At 33.1% G+C, this 27,996-nt stretch overlaps 1 protein-coding gene across 1 annotated transcript; it reads right to left on the bottom strand.

The window, feature by feature from the left end:
- Window positions 1-27,996, bottom strand: CCDC122 (coiled-coil domain containing 122). Its single transcript, XM_026017251.2, has 6 exons — window positions 27,839-27,996; window positions 25,757-25,842; window positions 25,120-25,235; window positions 18,927-19,325; window positions 17,914-18,030; window positions 1-832 (listed from the first exon to the last, which is right to left on the bottom strand). The coding sequence occupies exons 2-6, from the start codon at window positions 25,800-25,802 to the stop codon at window positions 683-685; spliced, it is 828 nt and encodes a 275-aa protein (XP_025873036.2). The 5' UTR covers window positions 25,803-25,842; window positions 27,839-27,996; the 3' UTR covers window positions 1-682.

The raw sequence follows: 27,996 nt of genomic DNA, 5'->3' as shown, positions 1-27,996 counted from the left end.
TTTATACTAGTTAACACTTTTTTTAAGAGCTGGTATTTGCCTTACATAATGTTATAACCTCAATTTTGTCACAGAATAGTATGAAAGAATTTAAGGACAAAAAGTGTTATGCCTTGCAACACTCTAAAATTGTATTATCTAATAACAAAGAAAAAAGAATTGTTACTTTCTGGATAAAAGAAAACATTTAAATACCTGAAGCATTGAACATACAACAACATTATTATAAATGTCAATACTTATGGACCACTGTGAAGGCAGTGGTGAAAAAGCAAGTTTTAATAAAAAAGTTTGAAACAATCATTTAAAATACCTTAACAATTTAAATCTTGTAACTTTATATGCTTCTTTTCTTCTACATTTTTCCTTCACATAATAGTGAAGGCAATATGTTTATAAACAGGCATTCATCAGTACAGAATATCTTACATACTCAAATATTTATAGAGTCTTCCACTATTTTTCTATAAGTATTTCTATCATCTACCTACCGCTATCAGTTGTAGGCTTGGAAGGCACTTTAGCAAACACATTAACAGATTCAAAAAAAGAGAGTCTGTTATTAAGACAGACCTCTGGTAGTGGATGCTGGTTAAGAATCAAAAGAATTTTCTCAACCTTTTGTCCTATCTTTTTTTTTTTTTTTTTAATAGTCTGTGTTCTACATTGCCCTTTGGCCATGTTAATCTTTCATTCCAATGCGTTTTCTTAGTTCAGCTGCAGTTTTTTCTAGTTGGTGAATGTTCCATTGCCATTGTCTTCTATTTGACTGAAGCTTGTTCACCTGACAATGCAAACGCTTAAGAATTGCACTGTATCTCTTATGTTGCACCTATTAAAAGAAGAATACACATCAACAGGGCTTGAGTAGGTTAAGTAGTAAATAGCCATAAAGGATTTTTAACTACTCTAAAGAAGAAAACACTTGATTAGAAATTACTCACTGTAAATAATAATAGTAATAAAAATAAATGGTAATAAGAACTATTCAACACTTAATACAGGTTAGTAACCATACTGAGAGCTTTTTAGGTATAATTAAATTCTCGTAACACCGTATGATGTGGATGGATATTATCTCCATTTTTGTACAAAATAAAACCCCTGAAGATCAAAGAAGACAGAGTTCTACATTGATGTGATTGAAGTCCCTTCGCAGGGTTCCTCTGGGGCCCTTCATGATCACAGTGTGTCCCTTCAGGGTGATGTCAACATTTTCTGGAATGTCAACAGTCTGATTGCTGAGAAGGTCTTCATTCTCGCAATAGATGTGGCAAAGAAAGCATAACCTTTATAAGGGTCTTCCATGTTGTGACAAGTATTCGAATCTCATTGCTTTTTCTTGCCAAATAATATTCCACTCTAGGGTCTATACCTAAGGAGGGATCATATGGTAACTCTATGTTCAACCATTCGAGGAATTGTCAGACTGTTTTCCATAGTGACTGCACCATTTTTACAGTCCCATGATTGCTGTGTAAGGGTTCAAATTTCTTCACATCTCTCTGCTTTTCCCTCAGCAAAGGTTATTACCTCTCTGTTTCTAAGTTCCTCCCTTAGCTCACAGCTTCTTTGCCTTTATTATGCCATGGGTTCTTTATTATGCCATGGGTAGTATGGTGAAGGCTGTGGACACTTTAGAATAATGTTTTTAATGCATAAAATAAAACATACACAATTACAAAGGAAATCAATTGTATTGAAACACAATTATGCAGCAGCAGCAGTAGCAGCAGCAGCAGCAGAAGCAGGGGAAAAGGGACCAAGACACTCTAAGTATTTCAAAGTATTCCTATAAAAACAAAGTGAAAACTTGTCAACTAAAAATTCACATAAATTCCCATAGATCTTATGTCTTCTTAAATCTCCAGTTTTTGTTAATTCTGTAAATTCAGGTAATTCACTGAAACTGGTGAACTAGGCCTGCTGATATGTTGGCAAAATAGTGACTTGAAACGGATTAGAAATAAATTAGTATAAGCTAATACTAGATATGAAGCTATATTCAAAAGATGTTTAAAATATTGAATATATTTCCATATAAAATGTATATCCACTATATATATTTATATAATATATATATTCATTGGTATATCCAATAGAGTATATTCATAGGGAGAGTATAGTCTCAAAATATGTCCATACTCCTATTTGTAGAATATATACATAGAAATAAAATAACTAAAACAGATTTTTGGTTAATCAGTAAATTTGGTCAGTTGCATAGTAGTATGTTTCTAAAATTATTCTTCAGTAGTTAGACTATGAAATTAATGCACAGTGGATCAGAGTGGAGATGTTCAAAGTCCGGTTAGGGAGGCTCCAGATCATCAGTCATAGCTAGATGTCACAGAAGAGAGTAATACATCTCAAGAAAAAATATATCATTAAAAGAGGTTTTGTGAAGAATGCAGTCCATACATAGGAAGGTGAAGGAGTCATGTGCTGGCAGGGACTATTTACCTGACATGTATAACTCTGATATAGAGATTGGCTCCTTGAGCACCCAGGGCCAGAGACCAAGAACATTCAAACTCAGATGACTGGCTTGATTTCCATGCTCACTAATTAAACTTGTGATTATTTGGCTTCCAATGTAGTTTCCTTACAGGCAGAAGAAGCCCTAATGACTGACATGGTTATGTGGCTTCCCTGAAAGTTTTATTATAAATTAATAAGCTGGTATTTGAATTTTATACATCAGTTTCTTGTAAATTCTACTGGCATTTCTCCATGTCTACCTAACTCTGGGATACTAACAAGATTAAGTTTCTAAATTCACAAGGCTAAGTGCAGTTTTGGCCAAGAAGTGACTTTATTTTTTTCACATGCCAATATTTCATTTACCTTATTTTATTTTAATTCCAGTTAGTTAACATATAGTGTTATATTAGTTTCATGCGTACAATATACTGATTCAACAATTCTTTTTTTTTTTAATTAATTTTTATTGGTGTTTGATTCAACAATTCTATACATCACTAGTGCTCATCACCACAGGTGCATTCCTTAATCCCCATCACCTATTTCACCCATCTCCCCATGTACCTCCCCTGTGGTAACTAACTGAAATTTAAATAAAAACTTGAAACAAAACAAACCCAAACACACACAAAAAGCAAATAAAGCAGACACACACACACACACACACACACAACAAATGAGTAAAGGAAAAAGAGAGAGAGAGAGAGACAATAAGTTACTTTTATAAAAGCAAAGGTTGCAATACGAGCCTTCTTGAAAGCCAGCCATTTGTTCAGCTTCTACTGGTAACATTCAGACTTTATGTGTCTTAATATTCAAACCTGAATATCTATAGGCACGAAAGATGTAAATGGTTCTTTAGAGAACAAAGCTTTTTGCCTCTAGGAAGTGGATGGGCTACTACTCTTCATTAGTTCCTGTTGCTGGCTAACCAATAATAAGAGTAATAGTGAAGGAGGAGTGGTACCCACAAAACACAGTGGCAAAAAGAAAGCAAGGCCCTATGTAAGCCAAATCTGACCTCATTCCCTACTTTTTTTCTTTGCTCCCTCCCTCCATTCTAACTACACTGTTCCATTCTCTGAGCCCAGTTATGTTCTCCTCTTAAGTTCTTTGCACTTGCTTTTTCTTTTTCTGGAAAGCTCTTCCTCAGATCTGCATGCCTTGCTCCCTCATTTCTTTTAGGATTTTGCTGAAAAAGAGCTCAGTAAAGCTTTTGATGGCTGCAAGATCTAATATTTCACCTTCTCTCTCCCTGCAATACATATATTACATTATTCCCTTCTCTGCTCCATTTTTTTGTCCTTAATCCTATCCTTAGCTAACATGCTGTATGTTTTACATATCTTATGTCTGTCTCTCTAACTAGAATGCAAGTTCAGGAAGACATATATTATTAGAAGGAGTTTTGTGAAAAATGTAGCACACAGATAGGAAAGTGAAGGAGCTATATGCTATTTTATTCACCACTCCATTGTCAGAACCTAAAAGAGTAACTAGCACATAGTAGGAGCTCAATAAATGCATTGAATAAGTTACTGAATAAATACATGAATAAAATGAGACAGCTTTTGGAAATCAAATGACTGCTACCGAATGTAGTTTCCTTACAGGCAGAAGAATCCCTGTTATATAAAATGTATTGCTAAATTCTGTATTGTTCAGAATGTAACAAAGACTTAGAAAATTTCATTGTTTTGCCATGGAGAATATGCTGCACTTAAAAGACTTGGAGCTCACTGGTTTGAACATGTCGTGTAACTTCTCTTTGCTTTAGTTGTTTAATCTAAAAAGAATGGATAAATATATTTACAGAAATATAAATACATAGATTTTTAAGGCTGGTTAAAAGACTTTGGCAAATGTATACAGCCATATACATTTCTCAACCTGATTAAGGGCATCTATAACACAACTTACAGCTATCAACATATTTACTGTAAAACGTTGAATGGTTTTCCCCTGAAGATTGGAAACAAGGCAAAGGTATATTACCCTACCTCTTCTATGCAACATTATATTAGAGGTCCTAATTATTGCTATAAGACAAGAGAAAATAGGGTATAATGTGTGTCAGTAGTTTATTCTTTTTATCACTGAATAGTATTCAATTATATGGATATTCAATTTGTTTATCCATTCCACTTTTGAGGGACATTTGTAGTGTTTCTCTTTGGGGGCTATTATGAATAAAGCTTCTATGAATATTCATATGCAAGTTTTGTCTTAAAGACAGACATTTTCTTTTTTCTTAAGTAAACACCTAGGGATGGAATTCCTGAGACACAGAATAGGTATATGCTAACTTTCTAATAAACTGACGGATCATTTTCTAAAGCAGTTATACCATTTTATAATCTCACCAAAAGAGCAAAGGATTTCCAGTTGCTCCACACCCTTGACAACATTTGGTATTATTCATTGTAATTTTAACCTTTCTATTGTATGAAATGATATCCTATTGTGATTTTAATTTTTGTTTCCTTGGTGGTTAAAGATGCTGAGCATCTTTTCATGTACTTACTGGCCATCCTATGTCTTCTGTGAAGTTTCTATTTACATCTTTTACCCATTTTTAAAATGTATTACAGGAGTTCTTTATATAGGCCCTTGATATAAGTCTTGTCTCAGCTCTATTGTATTGCAAATATTTTTACTTCTATGATTTTGTCTTTTCATTTTGTTTTGTTTTGTTTTTTTTTAGGCAGGTAGGTGGGGGGCATAAGTAGAATCCTAAGCAGGCTCCGCACTGGGCATGGGGCTCACAACTTTAAGATCATGACCTGAGCCAAAATCAAGAATTGGATGCCTGATTGAGCCACCCAGGCACCTCTGTCTTTTCATTTCTTGATAGTGTTTTTTAGAATGAGGTTTCAAAGTTAAGATTCAATGTATTATTTTTTTCCATTGAATTCTAAGAAATCTTTGCTTAACCCAAATCTTAATGAAGATATTCTCCTATGGCTTTTTTTTTTTAGAAGCTTTACAGTTTTAGCTTTTATGTTTAGATTTCTATTTCAAATGCAGTGTTACATGTTGTGAAGTAGGCATAGGGTTTCATTGTTTCCAGACAGATATCCAGTTGTTCCAGCATCATTTATGGTAAGGCTTTTGTTTCTTCATAGAATTATCTTAACATCTTTGTCAAATTGATCAAGTGTGATTGATTTTCTAACTGTATTTGGTTCCATTGGGCCATTTATTTATTCCTTCTTAATAATTGTAGATTCATAATAAATTTTAATATCTGAGCAAATATTATAACTTTATTCTTCTTTTTCAAGTATGTTTTGGCTAACTAAATCCTTTGCATCTGCATATAAATTTTAGAAAAGCTTGTCAATTTCTACAAAAAATACCTACCAAGATTTTTTTATAAAATGGTATGTAACCTATAGATCATTTTTTGGAAAAGTTGACTGAGTTTTATAGATAAGATACTGAGTTTTATAGATCATGAACATAATAATGTATCATTCCATCTGTTTAGTGGTCTTTTATTTCTTATTAATATTATTATTGTAGAAGTTTTATAGATTTTTTCATAAAATTTTTTAGCAAATATTTTGGTTTTTTTTTAGCATCAATGAAGAGTTTTCTTATTTATTTATTGACTTATTTATTTATTTGTTTGTTTTATTGGAGTTCAATTTGCCAACATATAGCATATCACCCAGTGCTCATTCCGTCAAGGTCCCCCCTCAGTGCTTGTCACCCAGTCACCCCAACCCCCCCCCACACCTCCCTTTCCACTACCCCTTGTTCATTTCCCAGAGTTAGGAGTCTCTCGTGTTCTTTTACTCATCTCACCTTCCAGTTGTTTGTTGTTACTACATGAAATCTATATAGAAATACAAATGATTTTTTATTTTAACCTCTTATCCTGTGACCTTACTAATTTGACTTATTAGTCTTTTTGTAGATTCCTTAGGATTTTCTACATAAGCAATCATGCTGTCTGTAAACATAATTTTATGTCTTTCAAATCATTATACCCTATTTTCTCTTGTCTTATAGCAATAATTAGGACCTCTAATATAATGTTGCATAGAAGAGGTAGGGTAACATACCTTTGCCTTGTTTCCAATCTTCAGGGGAAAACCATTCAACGTTTTACAGTAAATATGTTGATAGCTCTAAGTTGTGTTATAGATGCCCTTAATCAGGTTGAGAAAATTTCCTTCTATTCTTAATTTGCTGAGAGTTGTTATTATGAATGGATGTTGAATTTTGTCTAAATGCTATTCCTGCAACTATTAAATAGTTGATTATTTCTTTTAAACTTGTTTGATTTTGTAAATGTACTGACTTACATTATTTACTTTTGAACGGTAAAAATCAAAACTTTCTCTCTCTCTCTCTATACACACACACACACACACACACACACACACATTTGAATTCAATTTGAAAATATTTCATGAGGGACTTTTGCATCTATGCTCATAAAGGACATTGGTCTCTAATTTCTTTTCTGGTAATGTCACTTTTGTTTGTTTTTTTATATCAGGGTTATTCTGGCCTCCTCAAATGAGTTGGGAAGAGTTCCCTCTTCCATTGTCTGAAAGAGTTTGTATAGATTGAGTGTTAATTCTTCTTTGAATATTTGATAGAATTCACCAGTGATGACATGTCAGTCTGAAGTTTTTCTTATGGGGAAGGTTTTACTGATAAATTCAATTTCTTATTTCTTTTTTTTTAAAGACTTTATTTATTTATTCATAAGAGAGACACAGAGAGAGGCAGAGGGAGAAGCAGGCTTTCTGCGGGGAGCCTGATGTCCCAGGACTCCAGGATCACGCCCTGAGCCAAAGGCAGATGCTCAACCACTGAGCCACCCAGGTGCCCTAATAAATTCAATTTCATTGATTCTTACTTCAACCATTTACAAAGCTTAACTTGAAATGGATCATAGGCCTAAACATATAAGTAATTTCTTCTGTTGGTTATATGTGTGTTTTTCTAAAAATTTGTCCATTTCATTTAAGTTGTCAAATTTATTGACATATAATTGTTCATAATAGGCTTTTATCACCTTTATTAGTCTACAGGACCTGAAGTAGTGTCCCTACTGTTTTCTTTCTTTTCTTGATCCATATTGCTATGGTTTATCAATTGTATTAGTCATTTCAGTTTTAGTTTTTTTAACTTTCTCTCCTGTTGTTTTCTGTTTTCTAATGATTTCTGCTATTTATTATTTCATTTTTTCCAGTGGATTTTGGCTGAATTTATTTTATATTCCTAGTGTCTTACAGTAGAAACCTAAATAATTACTTTTAAAGCTTATTTTCTTTTCTAATATAGGCATTTAAATATGTAAAGTTTCCTCTAAACACTGCTTTAATTACAACTCACAATTTTTCAAATGTGTTTTCATTATCATTGAATTTCAAATATTTTCCAACTCTTGTGATTTCTTGACTCATGGGTTATTTAGAATTATAATGCTCAATTTTGAAATATTTAGTATTTTGTAGCCATTTTATGGCTATTGATTTCTAATTGAATTCTGCTGTGATTAAGAGTATCAAATTCTTTGAAAGTTATCACCTAGTATATTATCTTGTTGAATGTTCCATGTGCACCTGAAAATAAAGTACAATCAATAGTTGCATTTTATAAGTATTAATTAGGTTAAGTTAGTAGGCAAGTTGTTCAAATTTTCTATATGTTTACTGATTTTCTCTATTGTTCTATCAATAATTCAAAAAAGTTGTTAAAATCTCCAATGTGATTGTAGATTTGTCTCTTTTTCTTTTTAGTTCTATCAGTTTCTACTTATGTATTTTGAAACTCTGATAAGGTGAATTCACATTTAGTATTATTATTCCTTTTTTATTAATTGACTGACTCTTTTCAACTTAGGAGTCCATATTCTGAAATCTACTTGATATTAATACAGCCACAACCAGCTTTCTTTTTTTCTTTTTTCTTTTAATTCCAGTTAGTTACTATGCAGTGTTGTATTAGTTTCTGGTGTACAACACAGTGATTCAATACTACCATATATCATCCTGTGCTCTTCACCAGTGCCTTCCTTCATCCTCATCAACTATCTCACCCCTCCTCCCACCCACTTCCCCTCTGGTAACCATTAGTTTGTTCTCTGTAATTAAGAATATGTTTCTTGATTTCTCTTCCCTTCCATCTCTCTCCTTTCTTTCCCCTTCCTTGTTTTGTTTCTTAAATTCCACATATAAATGAAATCATATGGTATTTGTCTTTCTCTGACTATTTTGCTTAGAATAATACTCTCTAGCTCTATCCATATTATTGCAAATAGCAAGATTTCATTCTTTTTTACAGCTGAATAATATTCCATTATAAATTGTATGCAATTCTTCTTTATCTATTCATCAGCTGATGGGCACTTGGGCTGCTTCCATATGGTTATTATAAATAATGCTGCTATAAATATAGGTGCATGTTTGAATTAGTGAACACTTTGAATTAGTGTTCTTGTATTCTTGGGGTAAACATCCAGTAGTGCGATTGCTGGATCATAGGGTGGTTCTATTTTCAACCTTTTGAGGAACCTCCATACTGTTTTCCATGAGGTTGCACCAGTTTGCATTCCCACCAATAGTACACAAGGGTTCCTTTTTCTCTACATTCTTGCCAACACCTGTTGTTTCTTGTATTGTTGATTTTAGCCATTCTGGCAGATGTGAGGTGATATCTGATCATAGTTTTGATTTGCATTTCCCCAGTGATAAATAAGTGATGATGAGCATCTTTTTGTGTGTCTGTTTGCTATCTATATGTCTTCTTTGGAGAAATGTCTGTTCACATCTTGCCCATTTTTTAATTGGATTATTTAGTTTTTGGGTGTTGAGTTTTATAAGTTCTTTATATATTTTGGGTACTAACCCTTTATCAGATATGTCATTTGAAAATATCTTCTCCCATTCTATAGGTTGCCTTTTAGTTTTGTTATTTCCTTTGCTGTGCAGAAGACTTTTATTTTCATGTAGTCCCAATAGTTTATATTTTATTTTGATTCACTTGCCTCAGGAGACATACCTAGAAAAGTGTTGCTAAGGCCAATGTCAAAGAAAGTACTGCCTGTGTTCTCTACTAATATTTTTATGGTTTCAGGTCTCAATAGAAATCCTTAATCCATTTCGAGTTTATTTTTGTGTATGGTGAAAGAAAGTGGTCCTGTTTCATTCTTTTGCATGTAGCTATCCAGTTTTCCTAGCACCATTTGTTGAAAAGACTGTCTTTTACCCATTGCATAATCTTGCCTCCTTTGTTAAAGATAAATTGACCTTTCAATTGTGGATTTATTCTCTGGACTTTCTATTCTGCTCTATTGATCAATGCATCTATTTTTGTGCCAGTACTACACTACTGCTTTGTAATATAACTTGAAGTCTGGATTATGCTACCTCCACTTTTGTTTTTTTGCTTTCAAGATTGCTTTGGCTATTTAAGGTCTTTTGTGGTTCCACAGGAATTTTAGGATTGTTTGTTCTAGTTCTATGAAAAATGCTGTTGGTATTTTGATAGAGATTACATTAAATCTGTATATTGATTTGGGTAGTACAGACATTGTAATGATATTTGTTCTTTCAATCCTTGAGCATGGAATATCTTTCCATTTCTTTGTGTCATCTTCACTTTCTTTCATCAGTGTTTTATAGTTTTTAGAGTACAGGTCTTTCACCACTTTGGTTAAGTTTATTCCTAGGTATTTTATTATTTTTGGTGCAATTATAAATGGGATTATTTTCTTAATTTCTCTTCATTGCTTATGGCTTCATTATTAGTGTACAGAAATGCAACAGATTTGTATATATTGATTCTTATCCTGTGACCTTACTGAATTCATTTATCAGTTCTAGCAGTTTTTTAGTGGTCTTTAGGGTTTCCTTTCTTTTCTTTTCTTTTTTTTTTAGGATTTTCTATACATAGTGTATATAGTGTCATGTCATCTGCAAATAGTGAAAGGTTTACTTCTTCTCTACCAATTTGGATGCCTTTTATTCCTTTCTCTTGTCTGATTGCTGTGGCTAGGACTTCAAGAACATGTTGAATGAAAATGGTGAGAGTAGACATCCTTGTCTTGTTCTTGACCTCAGGAGAAAAGCTCTCCATTTTTCATCATTGAGTATGATGTTAACTCTGGGTTTTTTATTTATGGCCTTTATTATGTTGAGATATATACCCTCTAAACCTACTTTGTTGAGGGTTTTTATCAATGAATGGATGTTGTACTTTGTTGATGATTTTTATTCATCTATTGAAATGATAATATGGTTTTTATCCTTTCTCTTATTGATGTGATATATCATGTTGATTGATTTTCAAATATTGGACTACCTGCATCCTGAAAATAAATCCCACTGGATTGTGGTGAATATTTTTTAACGTATTCTTAGATTCAGTTTGCTAATATTTTGCTGAGGATTTTTGCATCTATGTCATCAGAACTGCAGTTCTCTCTCTCTTTTCTTTTTGCTGTGTCTTTATTTGGTTTTGGTATCAGGGTAATTCTGACCTCATAGAATGAATTTAGAAGTCCCCCTTCCTCTTCTATTCTTTGGAAAAGTATGAGACAAATAGTATTAACTTTTCTTTAAATGTTTGGTGGAATTCACCTGTGAAGCCACCTGGTCTTGGACTTTTATTTTTTGGGAGTTTTTGATTTCTGATTCCATTTCATTGCTGGTAATCAGTCTGTTCACATTTCATTTCAGCTTTAAGAACTTTCTTTAGTTTTTCTTGTAGTATAAGTCAACTGAAAGCAAAATCTATCAGCTTTGCTTTATCTGAAAATTGTCTCAGCCTCATTTAAAAAATATTTTCATTAGATAATAGAATTAATATGGAATTCTTGCTTGACATTTTTCTTCTATCAGCAATTTAATGATGCCTTTCATTTGTATTGGCCTCTATTGTTTCTAATTTTAAAAACTTAATAATCAATTATAGCAAGGTTGCAAGATACAAAAGTAATGTTACAAAAGTCAATCATTTTCCTATATGATGAACAAATAAAATTTGAAATGAAAAACACAATACCATTTACATTAGCATTGGCCCAAATGAAATACTTAGATATAAAACTAACAAAATATGCATAAGATTTATATAAGTTAAGCTGTAAGACTCTGATGAAAGAAATGAAAGAATAATTAAGCAAATGAAGAGATATTCCATGTTCATGTATAGAAAGTCTCAATATAACCAACACGTCAGTTCTTTCCAACTTGACCTATAGATTCAATGCAAACCCAATCAAAACCTCAGCAAGTTATTTTATAGATATCAATAAATTGATTCTAATGTTTACATAGCAAGGAGAAAGACCTAGAATAGCCAACACAATATTAAAGAAGAACAGAGTTGGAAAACTGATGTGATCCATCTTTAAACCTTACTGTAAAGTTGTGGTAATCAAGATAGCCTGGTACTGATAAAAGAATAGACAGATAGATCAATGTAACAGAAATACAGAGCCAGAAATAGACCCACATAAAAACAGTCAACTGATCTTTGACAAAGAAGCAAAGGTAATACAATTAAGCAAAGACAGTTTTTTTTTTAAGAAGTGGTACTGAAACAATTGGACTTTCACATGCAAAAACACAAATCTAGATAAAGACGTTTTTTATACCCTTCACAAAAATTAACTTAAGTAAATCACAGACCGAAACATAAAATGCAAAAACTCTTAGAAGATAACTTAGGAGAAAACCCAGATGATCTTGGATATAGGTGATGACTTTTTAGGTGTAACACCAAGGCACAATCCATGATATAAATAATTGATAGGCTGGACTTCATTAAAATTAAAAACTAGCTCTATAAAAGACACTATCACAAGAGAATGATAAGAGAAGCCACAGATCAGGAGAAAAGATTTTAAAAAGTCACATCTGATGAATGACTATTATTCAAATATACAAATAACTCTTAAAACTCCACAACAAAAATCAGATTTAAAAATGGGGCAAAGACCTTATTGGACACCTCACTAAAATGATAGACAGATGGTAAATAGCATATGAAAAGAAGTTCCAAATCGTATGTCACCAGGACAATGAAAATTAAAATAATAAGATACCACCACATACCTATTTCAATGGACTAAATCTGGAGCCTTACAACACCAAATGCTGGTAAGGATATGAAGCAACAGGAAATTTAATTCATTGCTGGTGAAAATGCAAAATGGTGCAGCCACTTTGGAAAACAGTTCAGTGGTTTCTAAGGAAACTAAATACACCCTTACCATATAAACCTAAGAATTTCACTCCTTGGTATTTAGCCAAAGGAGTTGCAAACTTATGTCCATATAAAAACCTATACACAGATGTTTATAGAAGCTTTATCCATAATTGTCAAAACTTGGAAGCAACCAAGATATCCTTTAGTAGGTGAATGGATAAATAAACTGTGGTATTTCCAGACAAGGGAATATTATTTAGTGAGCGCGCGCACACACACACGCACACCCCAAAACTTCTATCAAGGCATGAAAAGACATAGAGAAACCTTAAGTGTACTTTACTAAGTGAAAGAAGCTAATATAAAAAAAGTCTACAAAATGTATGATTCCAACTACATGATATTTTGTAAAAAAGCAAAATTATGGAGATAATAAAAAGCTCAGTGGTTGACAGGGGTTAGTAGGGAGGGAAGGATGAAAAGGCAGGACACTGAGGATTTTTAGGGCAGGGAAATTCTTCTGTATGATTCTAAAATTATGGGTACATGGGGTGCCTAGGTAGTTCAGTCGATTAAGTGTCTTCCTTTGGCTCAGCTCATGATCTCAGGGTCCTGGGATCCAGCCCTCATCGTGCTCCCTTCTCAGCAGGGAGCCCACATCTCTCTCTCTCCTGCCCACTCATGCCCTCTCTGTCTCTAAAATAATGAATAAAATCTTTAAAAAATTATGGGTACATGTCATTACATTTGTCAAAATCCATAAAAAGTACAATGACAACAGTAAATCCTAACGTAAACTATGGACTCTGGGTGATAAGGATGCTTCAATGTAGGTCCACAGTTTCTAGTTAAGGATATTGGTAATATGAGAGGCTGTGGGCAGGAGTAAGAGGTAACGGAACTGTCCATACTTTCTGCTTAATTTTGCTATGAATCTAAAACTGCTCCAGAAAATAAAGTCTATTTTAAAAATCCATTATCATTTTCATCATTGTTTTTATGTATTTAATGTGACTTTTTTTTTCCTGGCTGCTTTTAAGGCTTTTTTCTTTATATTTGATTTTCAGTAGCTTGACTATGATTTTCTTTTCTACTCAGAGTTTGCTAAGTTTCTTGAATCTATGCATTATTTTTTAGTCAAGTTTGGAACATTTTTGGCCAATATTTCTGAATTTTGGCCAATATTTTTTTCTGTTCCCTTTCTCTTTCTCCTCTCCTTCTGGGACTTTAATTACCAATATGTCACATTTCTTAACCTGGTCCCACAGGTTATTTAAGCTCTATTCATATCTTCATTTTTAAAATTTTTCTCTATATGTTTGATGATTTCTACTGATGTCTTCAAGTACAAGAAAGATCTTGCCTTCTGTTGTGTATAACCTGCTGTTAATTTCACCCAATAAATTTCTTTCAACTTTTTCAATTCTAAGATTTCCATTTGGTTGTCTTATAAGATTAAAATTCTCTCTCTTTATCCAACTATCCACTTTTCTATAGAATATTTAACATATGTACCATAATGTTCAGCCCTTTTCTAACAACTTCTGAGTCAACTGTGATTCTGTTTTGATTATTCTCTTTGTTATGGTAATATTCTATTTATTCACATGTCTAAGAATGTTTCATTATTAATGTTGTATATATATTATAAACTCTGGACTCCATTATTTTCCTCCAAAGTGTTGAGTTTTGTTCAAATAATCAGGTAAGTGATTGGTAGAGCATGTTGATCTTGTGAGACCTTATTTTATATTTTTGTTAGAGTGTCTATTTCAGTTTTGTTCTTGAGTCTAGGCCTTGTCCTTAGTCTGGTTTTGTCTTAGTTCTGAGTGTGGTCTTTATTCATAAGGTGTGGTAATAGTGAGCAGTTGGCAGATGCTGTAGTGGGCTGATGCTGAAATTCTAGCATTCTAGCTCCTTGGAATTTTATCCCCATGCATGTTCAGCTTAAGTTAAAGCCATGGATTTGAAAGGAGCTAATAATGAACCTAGAGGGTCCCAATAAGACCAAATTTAATATTTACTCAATCAGCCTCATGAGCAGAGGGTAAAGATCCATGAAACAGTATGCACTGATTATAAATTAAGATAGTAGTAGTAGTAGTAGTAGTAGTAGTAGTAGTAGAAGTAGTTGTGGTGGTGGTGGTGATAATTGTTAGAAGAACACATTAAGAATTAGAAAGATCATGGACCTTACCTTATGATCCAATGGCTCTACCTCTTGATTCATTGTACATTACTTTTTTTTTTTTTTTTTTTACGATTTTATTTATTTATTTGAGAAAGAGAGTGTGGTGGGACGAGCAGAGAGAGAGGGACAAGTAGACTCCTGATGGGGTGGTGTCAGAAGATGCTAATTGGGAAGCCAGGGCTTTTCATCTACCCTGGAAAGTAACAAATCACACCCTCTGGTATCAGTGACTCCCATTTGGGGATCCTGGACTTCTACTCCAATCTAAGGGTAACAAGGCATCCCTCCTGCTTCTCACATAATGTCAGACAAGGCCTAGTAGAGAGTTAGGACTTTCGCCACCTACTGTTACTCAGTAGTAACAATGCCATGTTCACCTGTTGTCAATATAGGCCACATAAGAAGTTCAGTTGGATTGTCCCTGCCCGTCCCAACCAGAAGGTTATCAGTAGAGGCCTAGTGGATAGTAAGAAATACCACTTATGGCCACCAGTATCAGTAATCCTCTCCTTCCTCCATGAGTGTCAATGGAGACAGGCTGGAGAATCTGAACTTTCACCACTACCTGGAGCTAACAATGATCCGGAGGCTTAAAACGTAATACCCAGCATGTCCATATTTCAATAGAAAATCACTCATCAAACTGAGTAAGAAGTAATCAACATGTGCTAATACAAAGAAAACACAGAAGTTAGAATTATCTGACAAGCGTTTTAAAGCAGTCATCATAAGAATTCTTCAATAAGCATGCCTGAAACAAAAATATATAAAGTCTCAGCAAAGGAATATATAAAGAACCAAGTGGAAAAGATACAATAACCAATATGAATAAAAGGAACTGAGAAAAGAATCAATGAAAGGAAGACAGAACATGGTAAATTGCTCAATCTGAACAACAGAGAGGAGAGACAGAAAAAAAGAAATGAAGAGTCTGAGGGGTCTGTGGAATTATAAAAAAGATGATTTGTGTCATCAAAGTTCTGGAAGGAAAAAAGAAAAGGGGCAGCACTGGAAAAAGTATTCAAATAAATAACTGAAAATTCTTGGGATGCCTGGGTAGCTCAGTAGTTGAGCATCTACCTTTAGCTCAGGGTGTGATTCTGGGTCTGGAGATCGAGTCCACATTGGTGGCCCTGCAAGGAGCCTGCTTCTCCCTCTGTCTATGTCTCTGCTTTTCTGTGTCTCTCATGAATAAATAAATAAAATCTTTTAAAAAATAACTGAAAATTCTCAAATTTGGCAAAAGACATAAACCTATAAAATCAAGTACCTAAGAGGATCTAAATGGGATAAATCCAAAGAAATTCATGCCAAAACACATCACAGTAAAACTTCTGAAAACTAAAGACAGAGGAAATCTTGAAAACAGCAAGAATCAAACACCTTGGAGTGATACTGGCTCCTTCTGGGGACATCACTAATCATCAGGGAAATGCAAATCAAAACCACAATGAGATGTCACCTGTCAGAGTGGCTAAAAGCAAAACAACAGAAATAAGTGTTAGAGAAGATGTGGAGAAAAAGGAGCTCCCATGCATTGTTGGGGGAATGAAAACTGGTATAGCCCCTGTGGAAAACAATATAGGGAGGTTCCTCAAAAAATTAAAAATAGAACTGCTATATATGATCTAGTAATTCCATTATTGGGTATCTACTCAAAGCAATAATTCAAAAGGATATATGCACCACTATTTTATTAAAGCATTATTTACAATAGCCAAATTATGGAAGCAGCCCAAGTGTCCATTGATAAATGAAAGGATAGAGAAGTTTATATATAAATATATGTATACACACACACACAATGGAGTATTATTGAGACATAAAAAAGATGAAATCTTGCCATTTGCAACAACATGGATGGATCTAGAGAGTATAACGCTAAGTGAAATAGGTCAATCAGAGAAAGACAAATACTATATGATCTCATGCATGAGAGTCTTGTATTCTCTATTGTTATGGTGCTTTTATTATTAATAATCTAGAAATTTATGATCTTGTCAAAAGTAATATTTAAACATACAGTTCATGATTAAATATTACTTTTTTGTGTGTGTATATTTTAAAAGAAATACTTCTCTAACACAAGTGGATAAGTTTTTCTCCTAAATTGTCTTTAATCTTCCTGTAAGTGATTATACATGTGTTATAATATAGGAATACAATTTTATTTTTAAATTTGGTTTATTTTTCCATGTGGCTAACCTATTTTGTTTGTACCATTTATAATGAATTATATCTGGATTCTTTTTTCTATTTCATTAATCATTTTAATTTTATTTTGATGCCACTGATAGTTTCTTACTATTTTTAGTTTTATAATAAATCTTTATCTAGAGGGTAAAAAAAAATTTGAATTACTAGAAAAATATAAGTAATGATGTTTCTTAGATAAATGTTTTGTAAAAATGAGAATTTTTATCTTCAAATTTCTCAGATGCTGTTTTATTATTTCAAATTAGCCACAAGCAAACGCATCTTTTAGTTTTCAAATTAATGTCTTAAGAGTGAAAATTATTTGCCCTCAACAACATATTCTTTTTCATTTTTGTTCTCCATTCCTTTAAACAATAATGACCATAAAAGTCTACTAGTGGTACCCCAAATTTAATCTTCCAGTTTTGCATATGTTTTTTGATTCTTAACAATTGAAAATATGAAGTTTAGAATACTAATGACTTCCATTGTCTCTTTATTTTAAGGAGTTTCTAATATCTCTTTAGTAATAGTTATCCTTTTTGACTTGATAGCCCTTGATATCCCTTTATAGCCCTTGATAGCTTTCTGGCCATCAATCAAGAACCAAGGTGCTGGTAGAATGAGACTGTAGTAATTCTAGGCCACATTTTAATAGAAATGAGTACTTGTTTTATTTGAATACATTTCACATATTTAAGTATCTGAATGAGGGAGTTGTCTCTATCTGTTAATGATTTAACTTTACTACTTTTTATAGCTTTCTGTTCTCTATTTTAGAAATTGAGAGTAAACTATGGAAATTATATAGTATAAGCTCAAGAGATGATACCATAAAACTTTGAAATCATATAATTAAGTCTTACCTCTATTTCTTTTCTTAATTTTTCATGTGTCTTTTTTTCTTCCTCAAGAAAATAAGTTTTTTCAATGATAGATTCTTTTACAGTGATAATTGTATCCTTTAGCTTTGTAATGTCTTCCTGTATGTTTATAAAGTTTAAAATATACAAGTCAAACAATGAATGGTCAATATAAGTTAAATATTTTCAGCATTTCTATAATTTTTTTAAAAATCTAGCCATCGCATTTAATTTTGGTTAAAGAGTATTAGAATATTACTTTGATACAAAGAATAAAGAACTATTATCCAAATAAATCTTTGTTTTAAAAACTTAAAATTAAAACTAAATGCAAATAAGATATTAAAAGTCATAGTGTTCATTGCCTAGCAACAATTAATAATATAGTATATGTTAACTAAATTGAATTTAAAGAAAAAATAATAAAAAAATAAGAACTTAAAATAAAAACTAAAGGTAAATAAGACATGAGAAAAGTGGTAGTAGTCATAGTAGCAATTGCCCAGCAACAGTACGAAGGATACTTTTAAATTCTCTAGCAAGAAATGACAGATATCCATTTAAGTGGATATCTCCCACTGTCTTCAAAAAATAATATTAAAAATAGAAAAATTCTTAAGGTACAATTATTAATTGATATTGTTTGTATAACAGCATTAAGCACACAAAATTTATTTGAATTGATTGGATTCATTAGCTTAAAAAGCTAGGGCTTCAACATTTTTGTGAGTCACACTTTCTAAAACAAATGGATTAATTATTCACTGCAATTTTGACTACATTTTTTTAATTAATCCACAGGGGATTTGAGAAATTCCTTTATTCATTTGTACATCTGGTGTAGTTGTTACATAACTCACATATTTAAGTTTTTAAAAGTTGTGAAAATAATTTCTGAATCTAGTTATGGCAATCATTGGTATTTTATTAAGTTAATGATACATTCATCACTTAATAAGTGTACTTGCAAAAAAGGAGTAATAGAAAAAAAAGTTCTGATAAGTGATATTTCAAACCTGTACTTGTTTTATGCGATTTCCTTCTGGATTTTGGAGATTTTGCATAAGTCCCTCTTTCATTGTTTTTAGTTTTTTAACAAGCTCTCGTTTTTCATGGAGTGCAGTCATCAGTGACCATTTGCTTTCTACCTCCACCAAACTATCTTTATGCGCTTTTATTTTTATATAATATTCATTATATTTTATCATATATTCCTCAAAGTGTTCCTGGGCTGCTTCTATGTCAAATTTAAGCTTTACATTTTCTGTATGTAAGGATTTGATTTGAGTTTCCAGATTCCCACACTGAAGTTTGGCATTCTCTATGGCAGCATCCTGCTGATAAATTTGCCTTTCTGTTTCTTTAGTTTCTGCAGAGACAGATGCTATTTGGTTTTTAAGCTCATGGAGTTCACTCTGTAAAATATTTCAATACTATTAGTACTAACTCATGATATTCAACATAAAAATGTTATTGTTTTGATCCATAAGTCTGTAGTAAAATCACAACAAAAACATATCATATATAGAAAAATTGATATACAATAAAAGTAACCATTCAATAAGTAACAAAATTATTTTATAATGTTAGAGGTAGCCTAGAATGATTTCTTACTTTTTTTTTTAGATTTTATTTATTTATTCATGAGAGACACAGAGAGAGAGGCAGAGACATAGAAGGAGAAGCAAGCTCCCTCTGGGGAGGCCAACACCAGACTTCATCCCAGGACCCCAGGATCACGCCCTGAGCCGAATGCAGACACTCAACCACTGAGCCACCCAGACGCCCCTCTGTTTCTTACTTTTTAATGTTCATCTAAAATATTAAAGTTTCATCACTTGTGGTAACATTTCATATGTAAAAGTTACTTTACAACCACTTAAATAATATATTTATGGACATCAGAAGTATACACTGAAGAAAGATAATATGATAAAGCCCTAGTAAAAATCAAAAGATCTAGACTCTAGGGCCCTTACTGCCATTTACTAGTTGGTATGATCATACATAGCAAACTTAATTGCCCTATCCAAAGCTTACTTTCTTATTTGTAAATGTATATAAAGATGTCTGCCTTACCTCTCTGGGGCAGCCTTTCTCACAGCACCTCCTTTTTAAAACCTACTTTTCACACCACCATTCTTCTCTGGTTCTCCTCAGATGTCTGGGCATTCCTTCTCAATCTCCATTGTTCTTCAAATACAGGTCTTCTTCAGGTCACAATCATAATTTCCTCTGCTTATTCTATGTATACTCCTTGGGTAATCTTATCCATACTTACATCTTGAGCTACATATATGCCGATGATTCACAGAACCTAAGTGGCTGTTGAGTCCTATACCTAGGTGTCACTGGCTAATCTCATATTCATCATGTACCCCAAATCAGACTAATCCTACTCCCCTTCCCGTCCTGTTCTTCCTTGCATTACTTATCTGTTGTCAGAACCACAAAAACTCAGTAACATACAACAATAAATGTTTATTGCTCACATGAATGGGAGCAACTGGAATTGGCTAGCTGTTGACATTGGTTAGATTTGCTCAAATGTCTGGGGTCGATTGGCAGTTAGATGGTTTGGTTTGGCTGACTAGGCTGGCTCAGGTGTCTTGGCTTTGCTTCATATGTATCTTAAATATGGTGGGCTAAGCTAGGCATGTCCTCATGATGATAGCAGATGCAAAAGAATGGAAGTTCAATTATGGAAGAGATTATTCAAGCTTCTATTTATAATATCTGTTAACATCTCAGCTAGCCACATGATGAAATTCAGTCAAGGGGTAGAAGTACCCACTCACTGTAATGATATGTGGCAAGGGTGTAAATATAGACACAGTCATATAGACATAAATATAGATGAAGAATTGGGACCAAAAATGCAAATTACCACAACCCTAGTTTCCCAAACTAATTAATTAATGGTACTACTTTGGGAACCAGCCTTAATTCCTTCCTTCTCTTTACTATCTGTTTATAAAATTTTATAGATCCTCCCATCAAAACAACTCCGCAGACCATCATCCATTCATTTTTTTTCTTTTCTACCTAACATCATCATTATCTTTAAATAAATATATAATTTTGGGATAGGTCAGTGTATTAAAAAGACACACCCAGCTATCCTTTTCCTGGCAGAGATGAGAGAGAAAAATACAACATGCAGATGAACTTCAATTTTTATCTCCAGCTCTGATATTCCAAATGCCCACTTGACATTCCTCTTTGGATACCCAACAGACATCTAAAACTGTATGTGATCAGAAAAGAATAATCTATACACCCAACACGTTCCTCCCCTAGTCTTCCTGATTTCAATAAATTGCACCACTTTACACCTAATACTCAAGACCTACAAGTCATCTTGATTCTTCCCTTTATCTAAGCGCCTACCACACAACCTATTTACTAGCAAAGCTTGATGGTTGGGCCTTTAAAATAAAATCCCAAATTCACTTCTGACCAATTTTTGTAGTGTGGCCTGATTCCTGCCTTGTCTTCCTATTTCTGTTTTTCCCCCTCTCCCACAATCATGTTCCACACATCAGACTGAAGAATCTTTAGCACATAGTCATATCATATTACTTCCCTGCTCAAGACCTTCCAATGATTTCTTATTGTGGTAATAATGAAATTCAAATTACTTAATGTGGCTTACAAGGTCATATATCCTCTAGTCACAATTTATTGTGCCTTCCCTTCCATGTTTTAGTCTCCCCTCTTCCAGCCTCTTTTCTGTTTATTAAATATGCCCAGTGCCTTCCCATCTTGAGGGTATTTGTAATTTTTCTCTCAACATTAAGACTTTTCTACTTCTAGTTATTACCTTTTGGGGTCTTTGTCTTTTACAATTCAGCTTTATTATTATTCTTCAAATAGTTTTCCCTGAATTAAAATATAAATTAACCATCTATCCTCCCCCTTGAGTTACTCTCTACACATTATTGCATTTCCTTTGTAACACATCAATTAATGGAATTACCTTTTTTGTTTATTTCTTTATTGCCTGCCTCCCCTGATTAGAAAGTCAGCCCCATGAGTGCAGTAACTTTGTCTATCTTCTTTACCATTATCTTCTCAGTACTTAAAATAGTACTTGGTACAATGAAGATGCTCAATAAATATTAAATGATTGAATGAATGAAGCACAGGGATATATCCAGTGCCAGCTAGATCAGGTTATTGACACTATTGATCATTCTGGTGAAAGATGGTATTTCTACTGATTTGGTCATCATCTCTTCTCTCTCCTGGAATAATGTAATAGACTATTAATATTTTTCCCTGGCTTTAGTCAATTCCTTCTTCAATTCATTTCTATGCTTTCCCTGGAATTCATTGATATTGTTTTCCTCCTCCTCCTCTACTTCTTACTCATGCCTAACCCCTCCTCTTGCTTTTACCCCTCCTCTTTCTTCTTTTTCCTCCCCTTCCTCTTTCCCTCTCCTCCTTCTCCTTGTTTATAGATTTATTGAGGTAGAATTTACATGAACTGCATATATTTAAGCTTTACAATTGATGAGTTTTGACTTACTTTTATGCTCATGAGATATCACAATAAAGATAATAACCATATCCCTTACCCACAAGTTTCCTCCTGCTACTTTGCAATCCATCCTTCCCTCTCCATCTCTCCATTCCCAGACAACCATTCATTTGCTGTCTGTCACTAAAGCTTGCATTTTCAAGAATTTTACATAAGTAGAATTTTATAATATATACTTTTTTAGTCTCACATATTTCATTCAGCATAATTATTTCTGGATACATCTGCATTGTTGTATATATCAGTGCTGATATATCACTGAGTAGCATTCTATTGTATGGATATACCACACTTTGTTCTGATGGGTATTTGGGTTGTATGCAGTTTTCCAGTAAGTATATACCTTCATTTCTCTTGGATAAACAAATATCTAGAAGTTGAATGGCTGGATTATATAGTAAATATATTTTAATATTTTAAGAAACTAAACTGTTTCCTAAGTGGTTGTACTTACTTCTGTGAATAACAACAGTTTTACTTCCTCCTTTCAATATGGATGCCTTTTATTTATTTTTCTTTCATGATTGCACTTGCTTGAACCACTAGTACCATAGAAAGAATAGAAGTGATAAGACCACATTTCCTTGCCTTGTTCCTGATCTTAGGAGAGAAACATTTAGTCTTTCACTATGCGGTATGAAGTTGGCTGTGGGATTCATAAAGGGATATATATATACCCTTTTTCAGATTAAGGAAGTTCTACTCCTGCTAGAGTTTTTATCATGAGTGAATGTTAGATTATTAAAAGTGTTGTTTTGTGCTTAATTCTCTTTCCAAAATATAAATGTAATCATTTGCTCTCTTGCTTAAGGCCCATCAAAACCTTCCTATCACCTTTAGAATAACGTCCAGGGTTCTTATCAAAGTATGTATCTCCCACCACTTCTCAAAATATACCTTATGCTATACTGCCAACAAACTACATATATAGTTGACCCTTGAGCAACATAGATTTGTACTGCATGGGTCCATTTATAGGCAAATTTATATATATATATATATATATATATATATATATATATATATATATATATAAAGATAGTACAGTTACTGTAAATCTATTTTCTCTTCCTTGTGGGTTTCTTAACATTTTTTTTTTCTCTAGCTTACTTTATTATAAAAATATAGTATATAATACATATAACTTACAAAATATGTCTTAAGTGACTGTTATGTTATTGGTAAGTATTCTAGTCAATAGTAGGCTATTAGTAATTAAGTTTTTGGGGAGACAAAGTTATATGTGGGTTTAATTGGGTCAGAGGTTGGTGCCCCTAACACCCACATTATTCAAGGATCAACTGTAGTTCTATGAATGTACCAGATGCTACTTCAGGCCTCTGTGAATTTTCTCAGGATCTTGTCTAGGATACCATCCTCCTCATCCCCTAACCCTTAAACCTGTCCTAGATACCCAATTATTCAAGTAAACTCCAGCTGTCTTCTTTTAAGCTCAACTGAAACATCACTTTGTGATCATTCCTCCTTCAGTGTTAAATCTGTGTTCATGCCCCTATTGTTCACTTTTCTACCTTGAGTATGATTATTTTTTTCTGACCTCTTCAATAGACAAGTCAGGACAATAGCAAAATGCTTAATAGAAAGTAGGCCCTCAATATAAGTGAAATAACATCTGTGAAACTCCTTGAAGACAGAAGTTTTACATAAAATGTCTTTATAAAAGCTAAGACATTATTATTTTTGTATTATATTCTTGCAAAAAAGTATTCTTTTCTAAAAGTGATAAATGCAATGCAGATATTTATAAGAGAACCATATTACCATGATAGTATAATAATTATTATCATATATCTGCTGATGCATTAATACCTAAAGTCAACATAAAAATCCAGCTCTATACTGTCCACCAGAGCCCCAGCAGGATACTTTACGTATATTTACAAATATTAATTCATTTAATCCTCATGAAAACCTTGAAGGCAGGTCATAAATTATCTCCACTTTACAAATATGAAAAAAGAAGGGTAGAGAAATTAAACCATGGAGCAAAAGTAGCAAATCTTCTTTCAAACTAGGCAGCTGGGCTCTAGAGCCTATTTGTTACTTCTATAATATATATAATAATAACCTTTACAAAGCACATAGTAAAGATACCATTCCCATTTTTGCTTCTTTAGCTACATTAACAGAGTATAGTTACATCTAATTGTGCTGCATACAAAAAAATAAGCATGGCTTCCAGATTCCCTGCAGTAATTATGAATATATTATGAAATGTAAGGAACACAAAAATGTTTCCTATCAACTTGAAATGTACACTGACAACTATAACTCACAAGCCATGGCTTTAAAAACATTGGCTTAAAAACTTAACCTTCCTTCAATTTAGTATTTTAGGAAAAACTATCAGTAGAAGTGAGTTTAAAATAATTCTAGGTGATACCTTGGGTTTTATATGCACATACTACAGTTGTAAGGACGTTGCTGAATCTTTATATATTGGGTGTGTAAAATGTTCCAGGAAATTGAATTACTTATATAGACTTTACTTTGGGATAACAGAATAATTAGGGAGTAAACATGAAAAACAGGAGTTTCAAAAAGCCTCTCAAAATTAAGTATCCTTAATAATTTTCCTGTTAATAATTTAATATAGTTTTGAAGAAAGTAATAACTCATTTAAAGGACTATATAAGGTGGATTACCTGCAAATGTAATAGAACTTTTTTGTTTTTTTCTATTTCTGATGTTTGTGATTGTTGTTGCTTTGCAACTTGTTCTACTGCATCAGTTAATGAAGATGTGCCTTGGTTAGCCAGAGCTGAACAAAAGAATAAAGTACATAATAAAAATTTAAGTGCAAACATTCTAAGAAAGATATTATTTCTTCACTCAAGGTCATGAAAAATATGATGTTTCTCATTAATAAAGTAGACTTAGGGTTAGTAATATTCCCTGACTATAAACAAAACCGAAATCAAAAGCTTTAACAAACACAATTTAGAAATCCCTACTGTAATGTTAAACCTGTTCCTGTGTGGAACAGTATAAATATTTTGATTATCCTCATTTTTTTTTTTACCCAGACCACTTACACATATGCATAATTACAGTGCTACCATAACAACTATATAGCAATTATAGTTGATGAATTTTCATTATAGGCCTGCATTTTCAGGTTGTTATGCCTTTTCTAAACACCAAGTAAGTTTCTTCCTGGAGAAATTTAAAGGCTTCCTTCTATTCTATTTGGCTAAATATTTTAACACAATTATTCTATCATACTACTTTTTTGTTGCTGCTTATTTTTTAATTATTTATTTCTTGAGATTGGTTCATTACCTTCTTCAGGAACTCCTTGACTCTTCCTTCCTTTGTTGCCTGACATTCTACTGTCTTTCTCCCTTTCTGGTTCACCTCTTTTATGCCTACAAAAATAATAAATTTTGATAATTTTTCAGTTTTGTTTATTCCCCTGTCATATAACCTGGTGATCCTGAAAACAAATTGTCTAATATCTCACAGGGATGGCAATGATATTTCATCATTAGTTCCAAGAATTAAAACACAATGGTTAAGTGAGAGAGTTTAGGAGGAAAATAGCACTCTATTTGAATCTTGGTTCTCCTGATTTTTAGCTGTTATGATCTTGAGCAAGTTTTTAAACTTCTTTGATCAGGGTCCTCATCTGCAAAACCTCACAGGGCTGTCATAATAATTAAAGTAATATAAAATTAAAGAATTAAAGATATATATGTAGCAAGTAATGTAAAATTAAGTAACTAAAGTAATACATGTAGCATGCTTAGAATAGTGTGTGGGAATATATATATATATATTTCATAGTATGTTAGCATATATACTACATATATAGTGAGTCATTAGTTATTATGGACTCTGTCTAGGGTTTCCTTTGCTAGTTCCTCCTCAGCTTTCTCATCTATGTCAATGTCCCAGTGCTAAGTCCTGAGGCCTGTTCTCTATAGTCATTCTTCAGGTGATGTCATCTAGTTGCATAGCTTTAAAATCTACTTACAGGTTTTATCCTATTTATATATCTAACCTGAACATCCTTCTTGAGCTCCAGACTGATTCCAAATTGCCTACGTGATATCTTCACTTAGATTTTTACAGGAATTTCAACTTAATATATTCCACACTGAACTCTTGATATCTCTGTTCACTGCATCACCATCACTAAATCTCCTCCTTCAGTCTCCTCCTTTCAATAAATTACAGGTTTTTCTTATTCAGGCCCCCAAACCCTGGAGACATTAGCAAAGAGGTCTCTAGAAGAGTGTAGAGCCCATGGCAATTCAACAAGAATTGCCCAAGATAATCATAAACAAGAGCTCATTATTGATGTTTCAAGATGTCTGTAAGACATTTTCCAAGTATGTGGCCCTGGACTTCTGCCCTAATTGTTTACCCAAAGGACAAGCCAGAATCTTGACTTTTATATGCTGCATGTAATTCTTTTAGCAAAATTTATTGGTCTATCTTTCAATTATATTGGAATCCAGTCACTGCTTACCGTTTCTAAATAGTATCTTAGTAGAGAAGTCTTCCCTGATTTTCTTTATTTTTTTTTTATTTATTTATTTTTTTTTTTATTTTTTTTTCCCCTGATTTTCTTTAAAACATGACCTGACCTCCCCTTCTTCATTCTCCACTTTCTTACTCTGCCTCATATTTCTTTTTTTTTTTTTTTAAGATTTTATTTCTTTATTCATGAGAGACACACAGAGAGAGGCAGAGACACAGGCAGAGGGAGAAGCAGGCTCCATGTGGGGAGCCCGATGTGGGACTCGATCCCAGGGCTCTAGGATCACACCCTGAGGCAAAGGCAAAAGCTCAATCACTGATCCACCCAGGTGTCCTGCCTCATCTTTCTTAATAGCATTTGTCACTACTGGTATTTTATATACACTTGTTTCTTTTCTATCTCCTTTTATTAATGTAAGTTCTATGAGGGCAGAGACCTAGAACAGTATCTGGCACTTACTTAATAGATGTCTATTTGTAGTCTGTCTCCACTCCAATTAACCCTGTTCTAATGATAGACTTATGCTCCTAAAATACTATTCCTACCATGTCAACATTCCAGCCAATCTTTCAACTCTATCACAGATGGCATCTTCTTTAAGTAGTCTTTTTTTTTTTTTATCTTTCTTGCTAGATATGATCCTTCCCTCTCTTTAGTGCAATTGTTTCTATATCTCTATTATACCATGATAACAATTTAGGTCATAGAATAAGATAGAGCTAGCTTTGAACTCAGGTTGTACAACTTACTAATTTATTAGGTAAATTCTTACCAAGCAGGGCCTCAGATTCTTTATAAAACAGAAATAATAGTAGTACCTAACTCATTAGAATAACTGTGAGGACTAAATGAAATAATTTATGACAGCATCAGGTTACCTGGGTGACTCAGCAGTTGAGCATCTGCCTTCGGCTCAAGGGCGTGATTCCAGGATCCAGGATTGAGTCTCACATCAGGCTCCTTGCAGGAAGCTTGCTTCTCCCTCTGCCTGTGTCTCTGCTTCTGTGTGTGTGTGTTTCTCCTGAATAAATAAAAT

This window comes from Vulpes vulpes, chromosome 6, assembly GCF_048418805.1.
Source record: "Vulpes vulpes isolate BD-2025 chromosome 6, VulVul3, whole genome shotgun sequence".
Classification (NCBI taxonomy): Eukaryota; Metazoa; Chordata; class Mammalia; order Carnivora; family Canidae; genus Vulpes; species Vulpes vulpes.
The sequence above is the reverse complement of the archived record's forward strand: the minus strand, read 5'-3'. Positions and strand labels throughout refer to the sequence as shown.

Coding starts and splice junctions, on each gene's coding strand:
- CCDC122 (XM_026017251.2), bottom strand. CDS start 25,802: ATGTCAGGCAACAAAGGAAGGAAGAGTCAAGGAGTTCCTGAAGAAG. Junction 19,326..25,119: donor AAGTTCTATTACATTTGCAG/GTAATCCACCTT, acceptor AATATTTTACAG/AGTGAACTCCATGAGCTTAA. Junction 18,031..18,926: donor ATCGCATAAAACAAGTACAG/GTTTGAAATATC, acceptor ATAAACATACAG/GAAGACATTACAAAGCTAAA.